This window comes from Primulina huaijiensis, chromosome 5 (assembly GCF_012295235.1).
Source record: "Primulina huaijiensis isolate GDHJ02 chromosome 5, ASM1229523v2, whole genome shotgun sequence".
Lineage (NCBI taxonomy): Eukaryota > Viridiplantae > Streptophyta > Magnoliopsida > Lamiales > Gesneriaceae > Primulina > Primulina huaijiensis.
This window is the reverse complement of record NC_133310.1, coordinates 17,067,744-17,085,149: the sequence shown is the minus strand read 5'-3', so window position 1 is coordinate 17,085,149 and position 17,406 is coordinate 17,067,744. Positions and strand designations below refer to the sequence as shown.

Sequence of the window (17,406 nt, the reverse complement as noted above, 5' to 3'; positions counted from 1 at the left end):
AAATATCTAGAGAAATGATTTCACCAAGTTTCCACGATAATTATTCCCAGTTAAATTTATCTTCATGAATTCCAATTATTTAATGACCAAGAACACTTAATTATTTTATTCCCCCTTTCCCAAGTGACGAATAAATTGTATCAATCAAACTTTGATTCAATTATTCCTAATAAAAATCTATGTTTAATTGATAAATGCAAACAATGTTCTTACCTAAGCCTCGCTAAAGTTATACGCCTTCCGAACGATATAAACATTCAACGATGTGTCTCTAATGATCTATAATCCTAGTCTCTCTCCCGAGTTATAGAATTAATCAGACAACAAGCAATTTATGGCCAGTAAATTGCAGTTAAATAAACACAGAGAACACATTTAAACAAGAGCGGAATTCAATCAAATAAACAACTGCGTCAAATCATCGTATCCACAAAGTTACATCATTCTCTAGAATGGAAATTTAGTTCATCACGAAATCCAAGCGAAAACAAGACATGTTCAACGTTTTAAACATCGCAACACAGGAAAATAAAGAAACGAAGGAAAAGATAACAAATCCGAAGTGTCGTCTCCGTCCCCGGATCCGTTGTTCTTCGTATTTTAGATCTTCGTCTCGTGTCCGCGTCTCTATCCCGTGAGCTTTTCTCTCTAATTGGTGTTTTTCTCGTGTTCTTTTTCTCCCCTGACGGCTGCCCCCGCTTCTTTCTGATCTAATTCGCGCGATTTATAATATTCTGGACGTGCGGCGCGCGCGGTTGCGCATGATCTCGCGCGGTGGCGCGCAAGCTACTGGCCGATTCTGTCTTGTAAGTGTGCACGGCTGCGCGTGATCTCGCGCGGTCGCGCGCGCCTCTCGGGTTTTCTGCTGCTTCCGTGCGCGCGGGTGCACGAGATGTCGCGCGGTCGCACGCAAGCTTCTGGTCTCTCGCCCATGTACAATATCGCGCCGCTGCGCGTGAAGTGGAGCGGCAGCGCGCACATTTCTGTCCAATATCTGCTCTCAGCTATTCTTTATGGTGCACAGCTGTGTTTTCTTGCATCTACTTGGCTTCGTTTCCACTATTTTCTCCACTCTTGGAATGACAACAAAAACAAACCAAAAACGCATAATTCTGTTCGAAACAAGCATAATTCAAAATGGATTTTAATGTAAATTAAGTGCAATTCTTGCACTTATCAATTATGAGGACATAAGCACGCTGAAAAAGACCCGTCTTGATATAATGTGGACAGTCGTAGAATCTGTGGCATTACAATATGTCTCAACTGATCAATAAGCAGTGGATATTTTCACCAAGCACTACCTGAGACTAAGTTTTCTTACTTTAGAAATTTTTTAAGGCTAATTGATTTATCTTAATACTTTATTTTGGGAGAATATTGAGTTTTGGAAAGTCAACTGATAAGACATAAATCAGTTATTCTCGAGCTAAACTGACTGTCAGTTTAGTATCTCAACTGAACTAAGTCACTATCTTCTCGGGCTAACTAATCTCATCATATAGTAGACTGAAAGTTCCTCATAAATATATTTGACTTTTGGCCGATAAATTTTCAGAATTAGCAGTTACTAATTCAAAACTTTGTCACATGTTAGAAGAAATTCAAAAAATCAACATACATTTATCCAGTCTAATCCCTTTACATTCTTTATACTTAGCATTGTTATGCAAATCACTCTACCATTTCTAATCTTTATGTGATTTTTCATTTCTAAACTTTCTGCACCAAATCACATTCATCATTTCAATCTCTCAAATATTTTTTAATTTCGCAAAACTCTAGAATGACGGCAACAGCTACACCTGCTTTCATCATGAATGTTCTTGCAATCAACTTCGACTCCATGTTAGGTTCATATATTTGATATGATATTTCTCATTAATGGATTAATGGATTAGATACATATATATAATATTATATTTCCTATACTATTTTTAGCATTAATTTTGGGTCTGAAAATTATTGATTCTATTTTTAGCATACTTTTTTGTTTATGTGTGTGTGTGTGTATATATATATATTATAATAAATTTTATATAAATAGTATATATAGATAGTGTATATAATTATATAAATAGTATATATAGATAGTGTATATAAATAGTATGTATAGATAGTGTATATAATTTATATATATAGATAGTGTATATAATAAATAGTATATATCGATAGTGTATATAATATAAATTTAATAATAAAATTTATAAATGTTAAAAAAATTAGAACAAAAACCCTACAATGTTTTTTTTTCCCATCCTCTGTTTATTTCATTTTTATAATAGGGTTTTAGCATTTCCTTTTTTTCACACTCAGAAGCCATGGAGGCCCCTGAAAAACGAGAAGAGAGCGTCAACTCTGTAAGATTCGCCCCCCATTCTCTCCATCTACTTGTTATTTTACTGCATAATTATGTTGAAATTTGGAATGGTGCCGTCGGTTTATGCAATTGAATTCGAGAATCTCTTTCTCGGACAATGAATGAAATCTATGGTGTATTACGATGTGAACAAACAGTGAAGTTTAATTTTCTGTGATTTTAAAAGAAGCTATAGGGTGATAGTGCAACGAGATTCATTCTTCCTATTTTGATATCGCCCTTTTATAATGGTATGGGGAAGTTTTAAACGGGAGTTGAAATGTTGAAGGTTTTGGATATCCGTATATTTAATGAGTTTTGCATATACTTGCATTTCTAAATCTTATTTTGAGGCTCTAACTTTGAGCTTATGAATTTAGCTTTTGATCATACTGGTCTTCTTTAGTACTTGTGTTACAAGAGCCTTAATTGTGAATTTTCCTTGTTTCCAAGTTGATTGATAGGATACTGGAAATTCCTTTTTTCTTTTTGAAAGGCGGTGGAAATTCTTTTCTGTAAACATATTTCTCGTATTTCAATGGACTAATCTCATTTTCTGGAATGCCGATAGAAATCTCCTCCGAACATGGTTAGGACTGTCAACTGGGGTGCAGCAACTGTGATTGGAATTTTTGCTGGAATGTTATATGGAGGTAGCAAAGAGGCATCTGCTTCTGTTGTAAGTTCGCATCTCAAAGCAGTATCGGTTTTTCATTAAATTAATTATAGTTTGGTCTGAATATTGCCAGTTCGAGGTATCTGCTACTTTTTGAGATACATTAGCATAAAACCTAATGCTTCTGTCTGGCACGAACTGGTATCTTCGGGAATTGATGAAGTGTTATTGGTGGGAAAATGTTTTTTAATTACTATCCCTCTAATTTATTTTCTATGGAAGTTCAAATAGTTTGTTCGAAAGGAAAAATGTGTGATAACGAAAAAGTGTTGTCCAGTTAAAAACATTTTTTTTACATAACCAGACTCAGTGGAAGAATTCTGAGTTTGGATGTCTGCTACATCGGAAGCAGTAGGTACTGCAGGTGTGGCTTGTTAACTCTTAACAAACATTCCAAGTTACTTGTTCTATATTCTCTTGTTTCTTTGAGCACTGCTTGGCTAGTCCTTCGTAGTTGAGTTTTGCTCAAGACGTTTTCTGTGGGCTTGAGGATTGATGGCATGAATCATCAATTATGTATGCTGACTTACATAGAGTTATTGACGTTTGTATGTTTCTCAATGATTTTTCTCGATTAATTTCTGAAACAGAAAAATATGAATTAGAGGATTAATTTTCTTCTTGATCTGTTATCATATTTTCATTTGCTATAACTTAAGGATGACTAGAATTTCAAATTTCTGGATATTTATTGGATTGAGTGTTGTTTGAGTTTTTGAATTATCATTTATGAGTATGTCAAATTTTATTGTACTATGTGTCTGCTTTTGAGGATCTGTTCAATAACTCTTTCCTAGAGTGAGTTGCTGACATAAAATCTTTATATCTGTGTTTCAACAGAGCAAAGATGCAGAAGTAATGTTAAAGCTTGGAAGTACTCCAGATAAGCGCGAGCAATATCGACTCATGCGAGATGCAATGGAGAAAAGATTTGTACGAGTTACTCGAGGATCAATAGTTGGTGGAGTCCGCCTTGGCATGTTTACCGCCGCCTTTTGTGGCTTGCAGAATTTTTTTGCTGAAAAACGAGGTGTTCATGATGTTTATAATGTTGTTGGGGCTGGTTCTGCCACTGCAGCTACATTCGGCCTTATCAGTAAGTCTTTTTAGTCTTAATAGTAAGTTTATAGCTCTGAGGAATAAAAATTTCAGAATGACTTTTTCCTGTTAAAGAATGAATTTTTTGCTTGTTATTTCCAGTGCCGGGTTCACTCTCTTGGCGTGCAAGGAATGTGGTGTTGGGTTCAGTGTTGGGTGCAGTATTTGGCTTCCCAATTGGTAACCCTTTTAATACTCTGTTCATCCATTATCTGTCTTCCCCCATCTCACCCTTTACTGATGGTGACCGTGTATTTATTGCAGAAAATAAACTTTTGTAAAGTTTAAGCATTATTTTCACCTTGTGTATGTCACTGGAGACCTTCCTAGTGCATTTTTTTTCAAAGAAGATATACTTTCAATTGGACACATGAAGAGTTCCACTGCTAGAAATCAAAATTTTCTTGATTTTATTTTTATGAATTTGAAGAGTTCAGTTTACTTCTCATGGCGGTTTTTTTTTATGTGAAATTCAAATCCTCCGTGAAACTGCCATGATCCAGCTCAACTTTCTGTTCCCCCTCCAATCAACTTCTGATTCTGCAATACTTATGAACACATTCATGAGCATATTATTTAATATTGAAGTTTTGTAGATTCTGAGTGCAAGCGACTCATTAAGAAATTTGAACTCGTTGTTCTCATTCAGGTTGGCTTCACTTAAAGCTTGTGGAGAAAGCAAATAAAGGCAGACTGACAAATACTTCTGAAGTTAGTGATTCCACAGACTCCGACTCAAATAGTGGTGTTGGTTGTGCAATCGAGAAGCTTGAAGAGAACTTTAACAAATGACACTCGGACATGAAATAAAATCTGAATCAAGTCTGCCATCATTGAACTTGTGCACAAGCATGGCATGCTAGGGTAACAGGAAGAAACATCCCTGAAACATATTACAAAATAACTAAGATTAATATACCTAAGGATTGCGCTACCTTATGTATTTTGTAGTTGATCAGATGATTTGATTGTACACAATTAGGTGACGGAAAACATTCTTAACGAGAAAGATATCAAATCTTTCAAGTTTATTTTTTGTTCTCTTTGAATGAGCTATTGTATCATTGGACTAGTTGATTTTGTGAATCTCATTCAAATGACATTCTCACGTACTTGTCTTGTGAATGAGTAACTGACCAAAAGGTCCAGTCTGGCACATTATACATACAAAAGAGGTCCAGACGTATGAAACCTATTTTTCTACTTAATTAAGTTGCACCACTGTGCGATAAATTCTGATTCATCCGGATCCAGGCTCGGTGCTCTATGTTGCTGGAGGATTCCAAGAATCTCTTCAGCTTCTCCCAAGAGGAGAGATTCTTGTCGCATACTTTCCTCCTTCATGGCTTTACGGTGACACTTCACGAATATGACACATTAAATTGGTAAGACAAGCTGCCATTATGTTTGTGATCATAATGCATAATTGCTCAAACAATCCCTCATCTGTCTGGTGATTATCACCTTCATATGCTGTCGAAATTCTTCGGCATACACGGTACATTGAGTTGGCAGCTATAACCTTAACCGGCCAGGTGAGATGATTTTCCATTGTGAAATCTTTTACCTCTCTCTTGAAGTCTTCTCTGCTTTATTTGAAAGTTCTTGTAATGTCTCCTTGAAGTTTTCACCTCTGCGAGATGTTTCATGGAGATCCTTCAGTTCAACTCCGACCCAAATGACATCTGCTGCATTTCTGAGGATTGTTAAGTTTTCCTTTTTATCAAGGCTTTTCTCTCTAAGTTTTACGTAGAATAAGCCTTCGTCCACACTCCTCGATAACACACTACCTGCTTTGGTATATTAGGAAGTGATATTGCTATATTTGTCAAGGAACCAGGGGTAAAAACCAGCACCTTGGAGGTGTTAAAGTAGATGTCCTGCAAGTCAACGGTTGGCTAGGAATTTTATTGACTCAAGTGTAATAAACAATTTTTATTTTAATATAATTTAACTTTTTATGGTTTTGTTTTACTTTATCTGTATACCCATGCATCAGCATAGATAAAGTCATTGATTATACTTTAATACAAATAAATCGTAATTCGATGTTGAAGCTCATTTGTAAATACTATATGATCTAAATTCGTTCCTAGTCGATTCAGCCGCCTAAAACATAGATAAAGGTCGCTTGAGCTCGAGACTAGCATCTGTGATGTTGTGTACCGCGTTTCTTGGTAAGAGCATAGAGATGTTCAAACATACAGATGGGTAGTCATATGATGATTATACCGAACTACTTTCCCTCGGACTTTCCAAGTGGTTATCATTCATCGAGAGGATAAGTCCGTGGTTATGATTGTACACCATTATTCCTTACGACCCGGGACAACACTGAGGCTCTATATGCTAGGGCTGTGCTTTGACTCGTTTACCGGCTCTAGGCGAGTCATCAGGTGGCGAGATTGGGTACAGTTGCGATACATGTAGGAGCCACTGCATTGTAGTCGGGAATTCACCGCTCACCTATGGGTGTGGATATCCTATGTGATCTGATGAAATAATAGTGCATGTAATCTCTGGCCAGAGTTTGAAATATACGTTAGGGAATGTGTTCTCCAGTTGTATATGCGATGCCACTATTTATTCTCAAAGATGTGTTACATAGTTATCGAATTATTATGCAACTCTCGATGAACCAATGGTTGCAGATTCGATCGGGATATATGAGATGAAAGGACCGTACTGTACGTTAATCATAATCGACTAGTTCTTGCAGGCACTATCAGTTATACCTATGGAGTCATGGGGCGATGCTACTAGATGCTCTTACCATGATTCGATGGGTTTAATCAGAAAATAGTTTTTGACATTCTCATGATCAAATGTTGGTGAATGGAATGGGGCAAATTTGGGTAAGCCCGAATAAAAGATTATGTCCTGAATCACAAAGTGTTGTGAACCCACGGCTAGCTGTATCCCTGAACCATTGAGGGTCACACAAGCATTGGTTTACTTGTTCCCGTTGAGATAATAAATTCAATGAGTTGAATTTATAAGAAATAAGTTTGATATGATCAATCGATAAGCTTATAAATAAAGTTTATAAGAGCTTATAGAAATTTTGAGAGCATGACTGCTAAAATAGTCAAAGAGAGTGCACCTGCTTTATTTGGACATTGGTGATCTCGAAACTAAAGTGTGCGTCATAATAACAAACAAGTTGAAATTTTCACATCGATGATATTTGATTACCGATCGGGATTATGATGATATTAATATAAAGGGAGCATGAATCATGAGCTTGTAAGAGTATAAACACATCATGCTAATTTATTAATGTTCAATTGAGCTTTAATAATTAAATTATATTTTAATTGAGTTAAAATATAGCTCATTAAGTTTTTTTTTATAAAATATGGTATAGATTTATGTAATATAAAAATATTCATGATACCATAATTTTAGTAACTTGCACACAAAGCAAAATAATATTAATGCATGATATTCTCAAAATATATGTATTAATATTTGAGATTGCATTTAATATAGCATGGATTTAGAATCTTTAGTTAACTTAATTAATTGGATTATTTAAGTAAAAATAAAGGTTAGAAATATAATTAGAATATTTTATTATTCTAATGGAATGCATTTGAGAAAGATTTTCGGTGATTTGAAAAGAAAATCGAGATTGACTTTGATTGAGTATGCAAATATTTATAGAATCTTTAATTAACTTAATTAATGTAATTAATTAATAAAATTGAAGATTAGAAGAATAAATGAGAATTTTGATTCTTATTAACAAGAGAAAAGACATCCGAAATTATTATTCTTCTTCACAAGAATTTTTCGGCTCTTCCCAAGGAGAAAGTCTCCATCGGCCGAAGTATTTCTCTCAAATGGGTTTTGAACCATTTCGTATTTTTCATCTCTACGAAAAATATCTTCTATTTTTCTAGTGTAATTTAGAAGAGGAATAAATATTTCAGTCGTGGACCGGATTAGAAGATCGAAAAACGTTCGTAGAGATTTACAACAAGAGCTACGTCCGCTAATACCGGAGTAGTTGGAGCCAAGTGAATTATTTCACCAAAGGTATAAAATTTCAACACCCTATGAATGTTTTGATCGAAAAATCATACGAGTGCTCAAACAAATATATTTTGATTGTCAAAATAAAATAAAATTTTAAACATTCCGCTACGTTTAGGGCACGAGAAAACCGTGATCTAACAGGAGTATCAGAGCCAGGTTCTCTATATCGTATGATTTTAAATGATATTGAATAATTTATTTCTAACCACACAAGAAAATTTTTCAGAAAATTGATGCACCATAAAAAATTTTATTTTTCCAGAAATCAAAAAAAAAAAAAAAAAGGGGCTGCTCGGAACAGTTCCGAGCGAGCACAGTGCCGCGTGCGCGCAAACAGCACGCTCCGCGCAGTAGCCGCGCGCGCTGGGCGGAGTGTCTGCACAGCACGCGGCGGCTGCGCGCGCGGGGCGTGTGGAACATCCGCACGTTGCGCGCACGTCGTGCCGCCGCGCTACGCGCCCAGGCTGCTCGCAGCCTGCATGAAACGTTCAGGCAGCAGGCGAGTTGCGAGGGCGGCGGCCCGGGAATGTCTCGGGAACTTTGTTGGATAATGGACTTGAATTGTTTGGGCCTAGGGCGCGAATTTCTGATTTTTCAAAACTTTGGACAAAATTGATATTTTATGAAAATTGGTTCAATTTTTCTTATGAAAAATTAATTTTTGGAAAAATAATAATTTTCTTGTAAAATAAATAATTAGAATATGATTTTAATTATTTATGGTAAAAATGAGTTTCACAAGAAATCAATTATTATTGAATTAATTAGAAATTAAATAAAAGTGTTTATTTAATTTATTAAATTCTTTAATAATTGTGGTGGTTAGTAATAAAATTATTAGATGTATGATTTATCACTTAATTAAATTTGTTTAATTAATTGATGTTAATATTTGATATTAAATGCATGAAGGATGATCGAGAGCCTTGACCAATCTGTTAGGTGTATGTTAGGATATTTTTTTATTCATTTTGTTAATATTTGATATTATTAAAGTGGGCCTGGTTTATGGCTCATTCCCACCCCATGAGATGTATCCCTTATTAAACGTGAGGTAAAACACGCGGAAGTTGCATAGGGATGCAATTGGATCTACTTTTTAGAAATTATAATTGGCTGATATTATTCGGGATTATAATTGGCTAATTGGACTCTACGTGCCCACTAAGGAAATACGATTTCCCTTTTTCATCGGAGGGTGGTGGAAATGTCAAAATAGTGGGAGGGAAATTTATAAAATAAAAATCCATATGTTATATCTTAAAATTATTTTAAAATAATCCGCAACCATTATTCTATTTCCATATCAGTATATTTTCGATTTCGTCACTTAATCAATTTTTTTTTTTAATTAGCTAACCGAATATAATTTTCAAGACTGGTTGGGAAATTGTTCTGAATTCGGAGAAAGTTGCATACACACTAATGTCAGTCCTGCTGAACTGACAAAGCATGCAAGATGGTAGGACCATAATATGCAAACTAAAGTGTAACATGCTAGCTTCTATGTCAAATGAACTGTAGGGACAGTTTGAGGAAATGTTGGATGCTGCTGACATTCGAATACACGTGCAAGATTTGCATGGTGCATGAAACTCATACGATGATGTACACTACTTTCATGGAGCTCATGACAACACACATGCAAGATGGGGCTCTGGTCCATGAGCACGATGTACATATGACTGGGCTTATTGAGAATGTGGTGGGTCTGGAATATATGATTCCTAACGAGTTACTTGATGACATCAATTTGTTGTCTTTCTCTTCCTCATTTGACGAAGTTATGTTGAACTTCAATTTGAATAAGATAGATAATAGCCTTGAAGAGCTAGTCAATACGCTTATGACTTATGAGATCATCATAAAAGAGGAAACTGTTGTTTTTCTAATGGGCCTCTCGTCAAACGAAAAATGGCCCATAAAGTAAGAGAAAGAAATATTCTGTCCCTCACAAGAAAAACAAACCCAATAAGAGGCAAACTCTGAAGGACACTTAAAGGGGCCTACAAAGCCCGATAAGTCATAACATATTTATTTCACCGCAAGAAGTTCGGACATAAGAATTTATATACGCCAGAAATGTTCTGGAAATGATAAGTGAATGTCCAAGTAAACAAGATTTCAACAACAAACAAAAGAAAGTTAGATGATCCAAATCCCGCACAAATATGTCACGCTAGACTATGTCACATTTCCCAAAAAAAGATGCATAAACTAGTGGGAGAAGACATCTTTGACTTGTCAGACATAAGTTCTCTACCTACTTGTAATTCCTGTCTAAAAAGAAAAATGACCAAGACTCCATTCAATGGAAACGTGGAACGTACGCATGGTCTACTGGATTTGATCCACACAGACATTTGTGGCCCGCTAAGTGTTAGCACAAAATATGAGCAATCCTACTTCAATACCCTTTACTGATGACCATTCTAGGTATGTGTATGTTTAATTGATGAAACAAAAATCTAAAGCATTTGAAAAGTTCAAAGAATTCAGATCTGAAGTAGAAAACCAGCTAGAAAGAAGTATTAAGGCACTTCTATCTGATCGAGGTGGAGAATACTTAAGTGCTGAATTTTTGGGTTATCTAAAAGAGAATGAGATTCTCTCACAGTGGACTCCACCAGCAACACCACAATTGAATGGTGTTTTTGAACGTCGAAATCGAACCTTGATGGACGTGGTTCGATCCATGATGGGATTCACTGAATTGCCTACATCGTTTTGGGGTTTTGCGCTTGTAACTGCGGCAATGTTGTTGAATAATGTCTATACTGCTGCTGCTCAATCAATTAGTTATGAAATAGATGGGAAAAACTCCCAAATATTCTTACATGAGAATATGGGGATGTCCTGCTTACGTGAAGCAGACAGTGGGAGATAAATTGGATAGTAGATCCACTTTGTGCTATTTTGTAGGATATTCATAGAATTCTGTTGGATATTATTTCTATCACCCCAATGAAACAAAAGTTTGTTTCAAGAAATGCCACCTTTTTGGAAAGAGAATTTCTATTAGATAGAAAAGGCAAGATGATAGAACATTAAGAAATTCAAGATGCTCCCTCAACTATAGTAATTGAACATAATCCCCAAATACTAGTAGTTGAAGTACAAGCTCCTAGGAGGTCTGATAGGGTTATTAGACCACTTGCAAGATATACGCTTCTTCATGAACAAGACCATGATGAGTCTTGTGTTGGATGTGATCCAATGAACTTTAAAGAAGCAATATCTGATATTGATTCATCCAAATGGCTTGAAGCCATGCAGTCTGAGATGAACTCTATGTATTCAAACCAAGTCTGGACATTGGTGGATCCACCTGAGGGAATTGTTCCCATAGGATGAAAATGGATCTACAAAAGAAAGCTTGGGCCGGATGGGAAGGTAGTGACCTTCAAAGCAAGGCTGGTAGCAAAAAGTTATACATAAAGGCAAAGAATTGACTGTGAGGAAACTTTTTCACCAATTGCTATGTTTAAGTCCATTAGTATACTACTAGCCATAGCAGCATGGTATGACTATGAGATATGGCAAATGGATGTAAAGACTGCATTCCTCAATGGAGACATCAAAGAAGAAATTTATATGTCTCAACCTGAGGGATACACATCAGTAGGAAGTGAGCATAAGGTATACAAACTTCAGAGATCTATATATGGTCTCAAACAGGCGTCAAGGAGTTGGAACCTCATATTTGATAGCAATATCAAAAAGTTTGGTTTTGCTAAGAATCTTGAGGAACCATGCGTGTACAAGAAAATTCGTGGAGTGCAGTGACATTCCTAATACTTTATGTCGATGATATCCTATTCATTAGGAATGATGTAGGATTACTGCAATCAACTAAAGTATGGTTAGCAAGTAAATTCTCCATGAAAGACATGAGTGAAGCATCCTATGTATTGGAAATACAAATCTATAGAAATAGATAAAAAAAAAAAAAAGAATGCTAGGACTCACCCAAGCCACTTATATCGATACCACTCTGAAGCGATTCTCTATGGAAGAGTCCAAGAGAGGATACTTACCAATGTGTCTTGGTGTTACTCTATCTAAAGCTATGTGTCCCAAAACTGATGAAGTGATAGAGATGATGACATGTATTCCATATACGTCAGCCATTGGTAGTATCATGTATGGTATGACATCGACACGTCCTGATGTTGCTTACGCTTTGAGTGTTAAAAGCAGATATCAGGTGAACCCTGGTCCAATGCATTGGAAGGCCGTGAAAGATATTTTTAAGTACTTAAGAAAGACTAAGAACTTGTTTATGGTCTATGAGGGTGGAGAATTGAAATTGTTACAAGGATACACTGATTTTAGCTTCCAATGTGATGTAAATGATTCGAAATCGACCTCTGGTTTTGTATTTATGCTAAATGGTGCGGCTGTCTCTTGGAAAAGTTACAAGAAAGACATAGTTGCGGATTCCACCACTGAAGCTGAATACATTGCTGCATCTGTTGTAGCCAAAGAGGCTGTTTGGATGAGGAATTTTGTCCAAGAGTTGGGCGTCATTCTTAATGGAGTTGATCCAGTCCCGATGTACCGCGACAACACTGATGCCATTGTGCAAGCAAAAGAACCAAGAACTCATCAGCAATCCAAACATGTACTGAGGAAATTCCACATCATCCGGGAGATTGTGGGAAGAGGAGATATATCAGTCGAAAGAGTCCCCTCTGCAGATAATGTTGCTGATTCACTTACAAAGCCCTTTCCAGGACTATTGTTTGAGAAGCATCGCGAAGCAATGAGATTAAAGTTATGGGTAGTTGGCTCTATGGCAAGTGAGAGATTGTTAGAGTAGATGCCCTTCAAGCCAACGGTTGGCTAAGGAATTTATTGACTCAAGTGTAATAAACAATCTTTATTTTAATATAATTTAACTTTTTATAGTTTTGTTTTACTTTATATGTATACCCATGCATCAGCATAGATAAAGTCCTTGATTATACTTTAATACAAATGAATCGTAATTCGATGTTGAAGCTCATTTGTAAACAATGTATGATCTAAATTCGTTACTAGTCGATTCAGCAGCCTAAAACATGGATAAAGGTCGCTTGAGCTCGAGACTAGCATCTGTGATGTTGTGTACCGCGTTTCTTGGTAAGGGCATAGAGAGGTCCAAACATGCAGATGAGTAGTCATATGATGATTATACCGCACTACCCTCACTCGACCTTTCCAAGTGGTTATCATTCATCGAGAGGATAAGTCCGTGATTATGATTGTACACCATTAGTCCTTACGACCCGGGACAACACTGAGGCTCTATATGCTAGGGCTGTGCTTTGACTCATTTACCGCGCAAGGAGAGTCATCAGGTGGCGAGATTGGGTACAGTTGCGACACATGTAGGAGCCAGTGCATTGTAGTCGTGAATTCACCGCTCACCTATGGGTGAGGATATCCTATGTGATCTGATGAAATAATAGTGCATAAAATTTCTGGCCAGAGTATGAAATGTACGTTAGAGAAGGAGTTCTCCAGTTGTACATGCGATGCCACTATTTATTCTCAAAGATGTGTTACATAGTTATCGAATTATTATGCAAACCTCGATGAACCAATGGTTGCAGATTCGATCAAGATATATGTGATGAAAGGACCGTACTGTACGTTAATCATAATCGGCTAGTTTTTGCAGGCACTATCAATGATACCTAGGGAGTCATGGGACGATGCTACTAGATGATCTTACCATGATTCGATGGGTTTAATCAGAAAATAGTTTTTGACATTCTCGTGATCAAATGTTGGTGCATGGAATGGGGCAAATTAGGGTAAGCTCGAATAAATGATTATGTCCTAAATTACAAAAAGTTGTGAACCCACGGCTAGCTGTATCCCTGAACCATTGAGGGTCACACAAGCACTGGTTTACTTGTTCTCGTTGAGATAAAAAATTCAATGAGTTGAATTTATAAGAAATAAGTTTGATATGATGAATCGATAAGCTTATAAATAAATTTTATAAGAGCTTATAGAAATTTTGAGAGCATGACTGCTAAAATAGTCAAAGGGAGTGCACCTGCCTTATTTGGACATTGGTGATCTCGAAATTAAAATGTGCGTCATAATAACCAACAAGTTGAAATTGTCACGTCGATGATATTTGATCACCGATCGTGATTATGATGATATTAATATAATGGGAACATGAATCATGGGCTTGTAAGAGTATAAACACATCATGCTAATTTATTAAAGTTCAAATGAGCTTTAATAATTAAATTATATTTTAATTGAGTTAAAATATAGCCCATTAAGTTTTTTTTATAAAATATGACACTGATTTATGTAATATGAAAATATTCATGATACCATAATTTTAGTAACTTGCACACAAAGCAAAATAATATTAATACATGATATTCTCAAAATATGTGTGTTAATATTCGAGATTGCATTTAATATGGCATGGATTTAGAATCTTTAGTTAACTTAATTAATTGCATAAATTAAGTAAAAATAAAGTTTAGAAATATAATTAGAATATTTTATCATTCTAATGGAATGCATTTGAGAAAGATTTTCGGTGATTTGAAAAGAAAATCGAGATTGACTTTGATTTGGCATGCAAATATTTTTAGAATCTTTAATTAACTTAATTAATGTAATTAATTAAGAAAATTGAAGATTAGAAGAATTAATGAGAATTTTGATTCTTATTAACAAGAGATAAAGCATCCGAAATTATTATTCTTCTTCACAAGAATTTTTCGGCTCTTCCCAAGGAGAAAGTCTCCATCGGCCGAAGTATTGCTCTCAAATGGGTTTTGAACCATTTTGTGTTTTTGATCTTTACGAAAAATATCTTCTATTTTTCTAGTGCAATTTAGAAGAAAAATAAATATTCCAGTCGTGGACCGGATTAGGAGATCGAAGAACGTTCGTAGGGATTTACAACTAGAGCTACGTCCGTTAATACCTGAGTAGTTGGAGCCAAGTGAATTATTTCACCAAAGGTATAAAATTTCAACACTCTATGAATGTTTTGATCGAAAAACCATACGAGTGCTCAAACAAATATATTTTGATTGTCAAAATAAAATAAAAATTTTAAAACTTCTGCTGCGTTTTAGACACGAGAAACCGAGATCCAACAGAGGTTCCTTAGAATGCAGACTTGGGACTTGATACCTGTCAATGTCTCTGACCACCCTGAAGTTGCCAATTTCGTGGAGCAGGTTTATCAGGTACTTGGGTTGCTGCTTCTTACTTTTCTTGATCAATTTTTCGGCATCATTTTGTGTTAGGTAAGATTTTATTTAATGTGGGTCCCACCCACATTAAATAAAATCTTACCTAACACAAAATGATGCCGAAAAATTGATCAAGAAAAGCACATTAAATAAAATAATAATAAAATCTTTTCCCACATCGATTGATTTTAAAAATTGGACGAAGGAATTAGTTATAAATAGAGCTCAATTCCTTCAGTTATTGTATCCCAAAATCAAAAGCTTTTTAGCTTTGATAAAAAGAGAGTGCATAGAAAAAAAGAGTGTATTTTTTTCTTGAGTACGGGAATTCTCTTGTGTGAGTTAGAGAAATTATTTTCTCGGTATACTCGGGTTGGGAGTGTGAGAAATATTGAGTGTATTGGTGTATACACTTGTTGTAATATTTCTTCCAGTTATAAAAGTTGCAGTGCTCCGTGGACGTAGCCTATATTGGGTGAACCACGTAAATCTTTGTGTTCTTGTTGGTTATTTTATTCCGCAATTTTTGGGGTACTATTATCATCGTGGTCGGCATCGTTTCGGGGGTGTAATTCCCCAACAACTGGTATCAGAGCCTTGTTGTGAAAATTCTTAAGAATTCTGAGTATGCTCTGTGGTTGCAGCTTTGTCTGATCTTCCACATCAGAAAAGATTTTTTAGATTTTTTGCTAAGGCTAGAGAAGTGATGGCCGGAGATGATGGATCGGGACCGGGAATCAACAAGTTCGACGGAACAGATTTTTCGTTCTGGCGGTTACAGATAAGAGATTATCTGTACAGTAAGAAGCTGCATCAACCTCTATCAGGAAAGAAACCGGAAAAGATGGAGGATGATGATTGGGAGCTCCTTGACCGACAGGTTTTAGGTGTCATACGATTGACCCTAACAAAGAACGTGGCGCATAACGTGGCGGAGGCCAAAACCACGGAGGAGATGATGACCATTCTGTCAGACATGTACGAGAAGCCATCAGCAAACAACAAAGTACATCTCATGAAGAAGTTATTCAACTTGAAGATGGGAGAAGGTGCTTCGGTGGCAAAACACATAAATGAATTCAACACGATTGTCTCCCAGCTGACATCGGTGGACATCAAATTTGATGATGAGATTCGTGCACTTATTCTTCTGGCGTCTTTACCAGAAACTTGGGAACCGATGCGGGCAGCGGTTAGCAACTCTGTTGGAAAAGGAAAACTACAACTCAATGATGTTAGAGATCAAATCCTAGCTGAAGAAGTTCGCAGGAAAGACTCGGGTGAAGCAACATCATCGAGATCTGCTCTAAATCTTGATAACAGAGGAAGAGGCAGGAGTGGTGAAAGGAGTTCCAACCGATGGCGCGGTAGATCCAAGTCAAGAAATGGAAAAGACAAAAACATCTCTGAAAAGAATATGAAGTGCTGGAGCTGTGGTGAGACTGGTCACCTGAAAAAGAACTGCAGATCAATGAAAAATAATGCCAATGCTGTCACTGATGAAGTACATGATGCTCTGCTATTATCCATGGAAAGCCCTGTTGATTCTTGGGTTATGGACTCGGGAGCTTCGTTTCATACCACTGGTAATCGTGATGTATTCGATAATTACATTGCGGGAGATTACGGAAAAGTTTTCCTGGCTGATGGAAAACCTTTGGAAATTGTTGGTGTGGGTGATATCCGGATGAAGATGACAAATGGATCTGTCTGAAAAATCAACAAAGTAAGGCATGTACCAAAGTTGACACACAATCTGATTTCAGTAGGACAGCTTGACGACGAAGGTCATAAGGTGACCTTTGGTGATGGTTCCTGGAAAGTGAAAAAGGGAGCCATGATTGTTGCTCGAGGAAAGAAAACTGGAACACTTTATATGACTTCCAGTTTGAGAAATAAATTAGCGGCTGTGGATGCTGGAACTAATTCAAGTCTATGGCATAGTAGGCTTGGGGATACGAGTGAAAAGGCAATGAAGATGCTTGTTTCAAACGGAAAGCTATCGGAAT

At 36.3% G+C, this 17,406-nt stretch overlaps 1 protein-coding gene and 1 long non-coding RNA gene across 2 annotated transcripts; both read left to right on the top strand.

The window, feature by feature from the left end:
- Positions 1-2,306: 2,306 nt before the first annotated feature.
- LOC140976710 (uncharacterized) lies at positions 2,307-5,245 on the top strand. Its single transcript, XM_073440971.1, has 5 exons — positions 2,307-2,360; positions 2,931-3,038; positions 3,876-4,131; positions 4,236-4,313; positions 4,783-5,245. The coding sequence occupies exons 1-5, from the start codon at positions 2,322-2,324 to the stop codon at positions 4,923-4,925; spliced, it is 624 nt and encodes a 207-aa protein (XP_073297072.1). The 5' UTR covers positions 2,307-2,321; the 3' UTR covers positions 4,926-5,245.
- Positions 5,246-5,792: 547 nt separating this feature from the next.
- LOC140976711 (uncharacterized) lies at positions 5,793-15,439 on the top strand. Its single transcript, XR_012175300.1, has 3 exons — positions 5,793-5,838; positions 5,945-5,996; positions 15,304-15,439. It is a non-coding gene; the product is annotated as an uncharacterized lncRNA (long non-coding RNA).
- Positions 15,440-17,406: the final 1,967 nt, after the last annotated feature.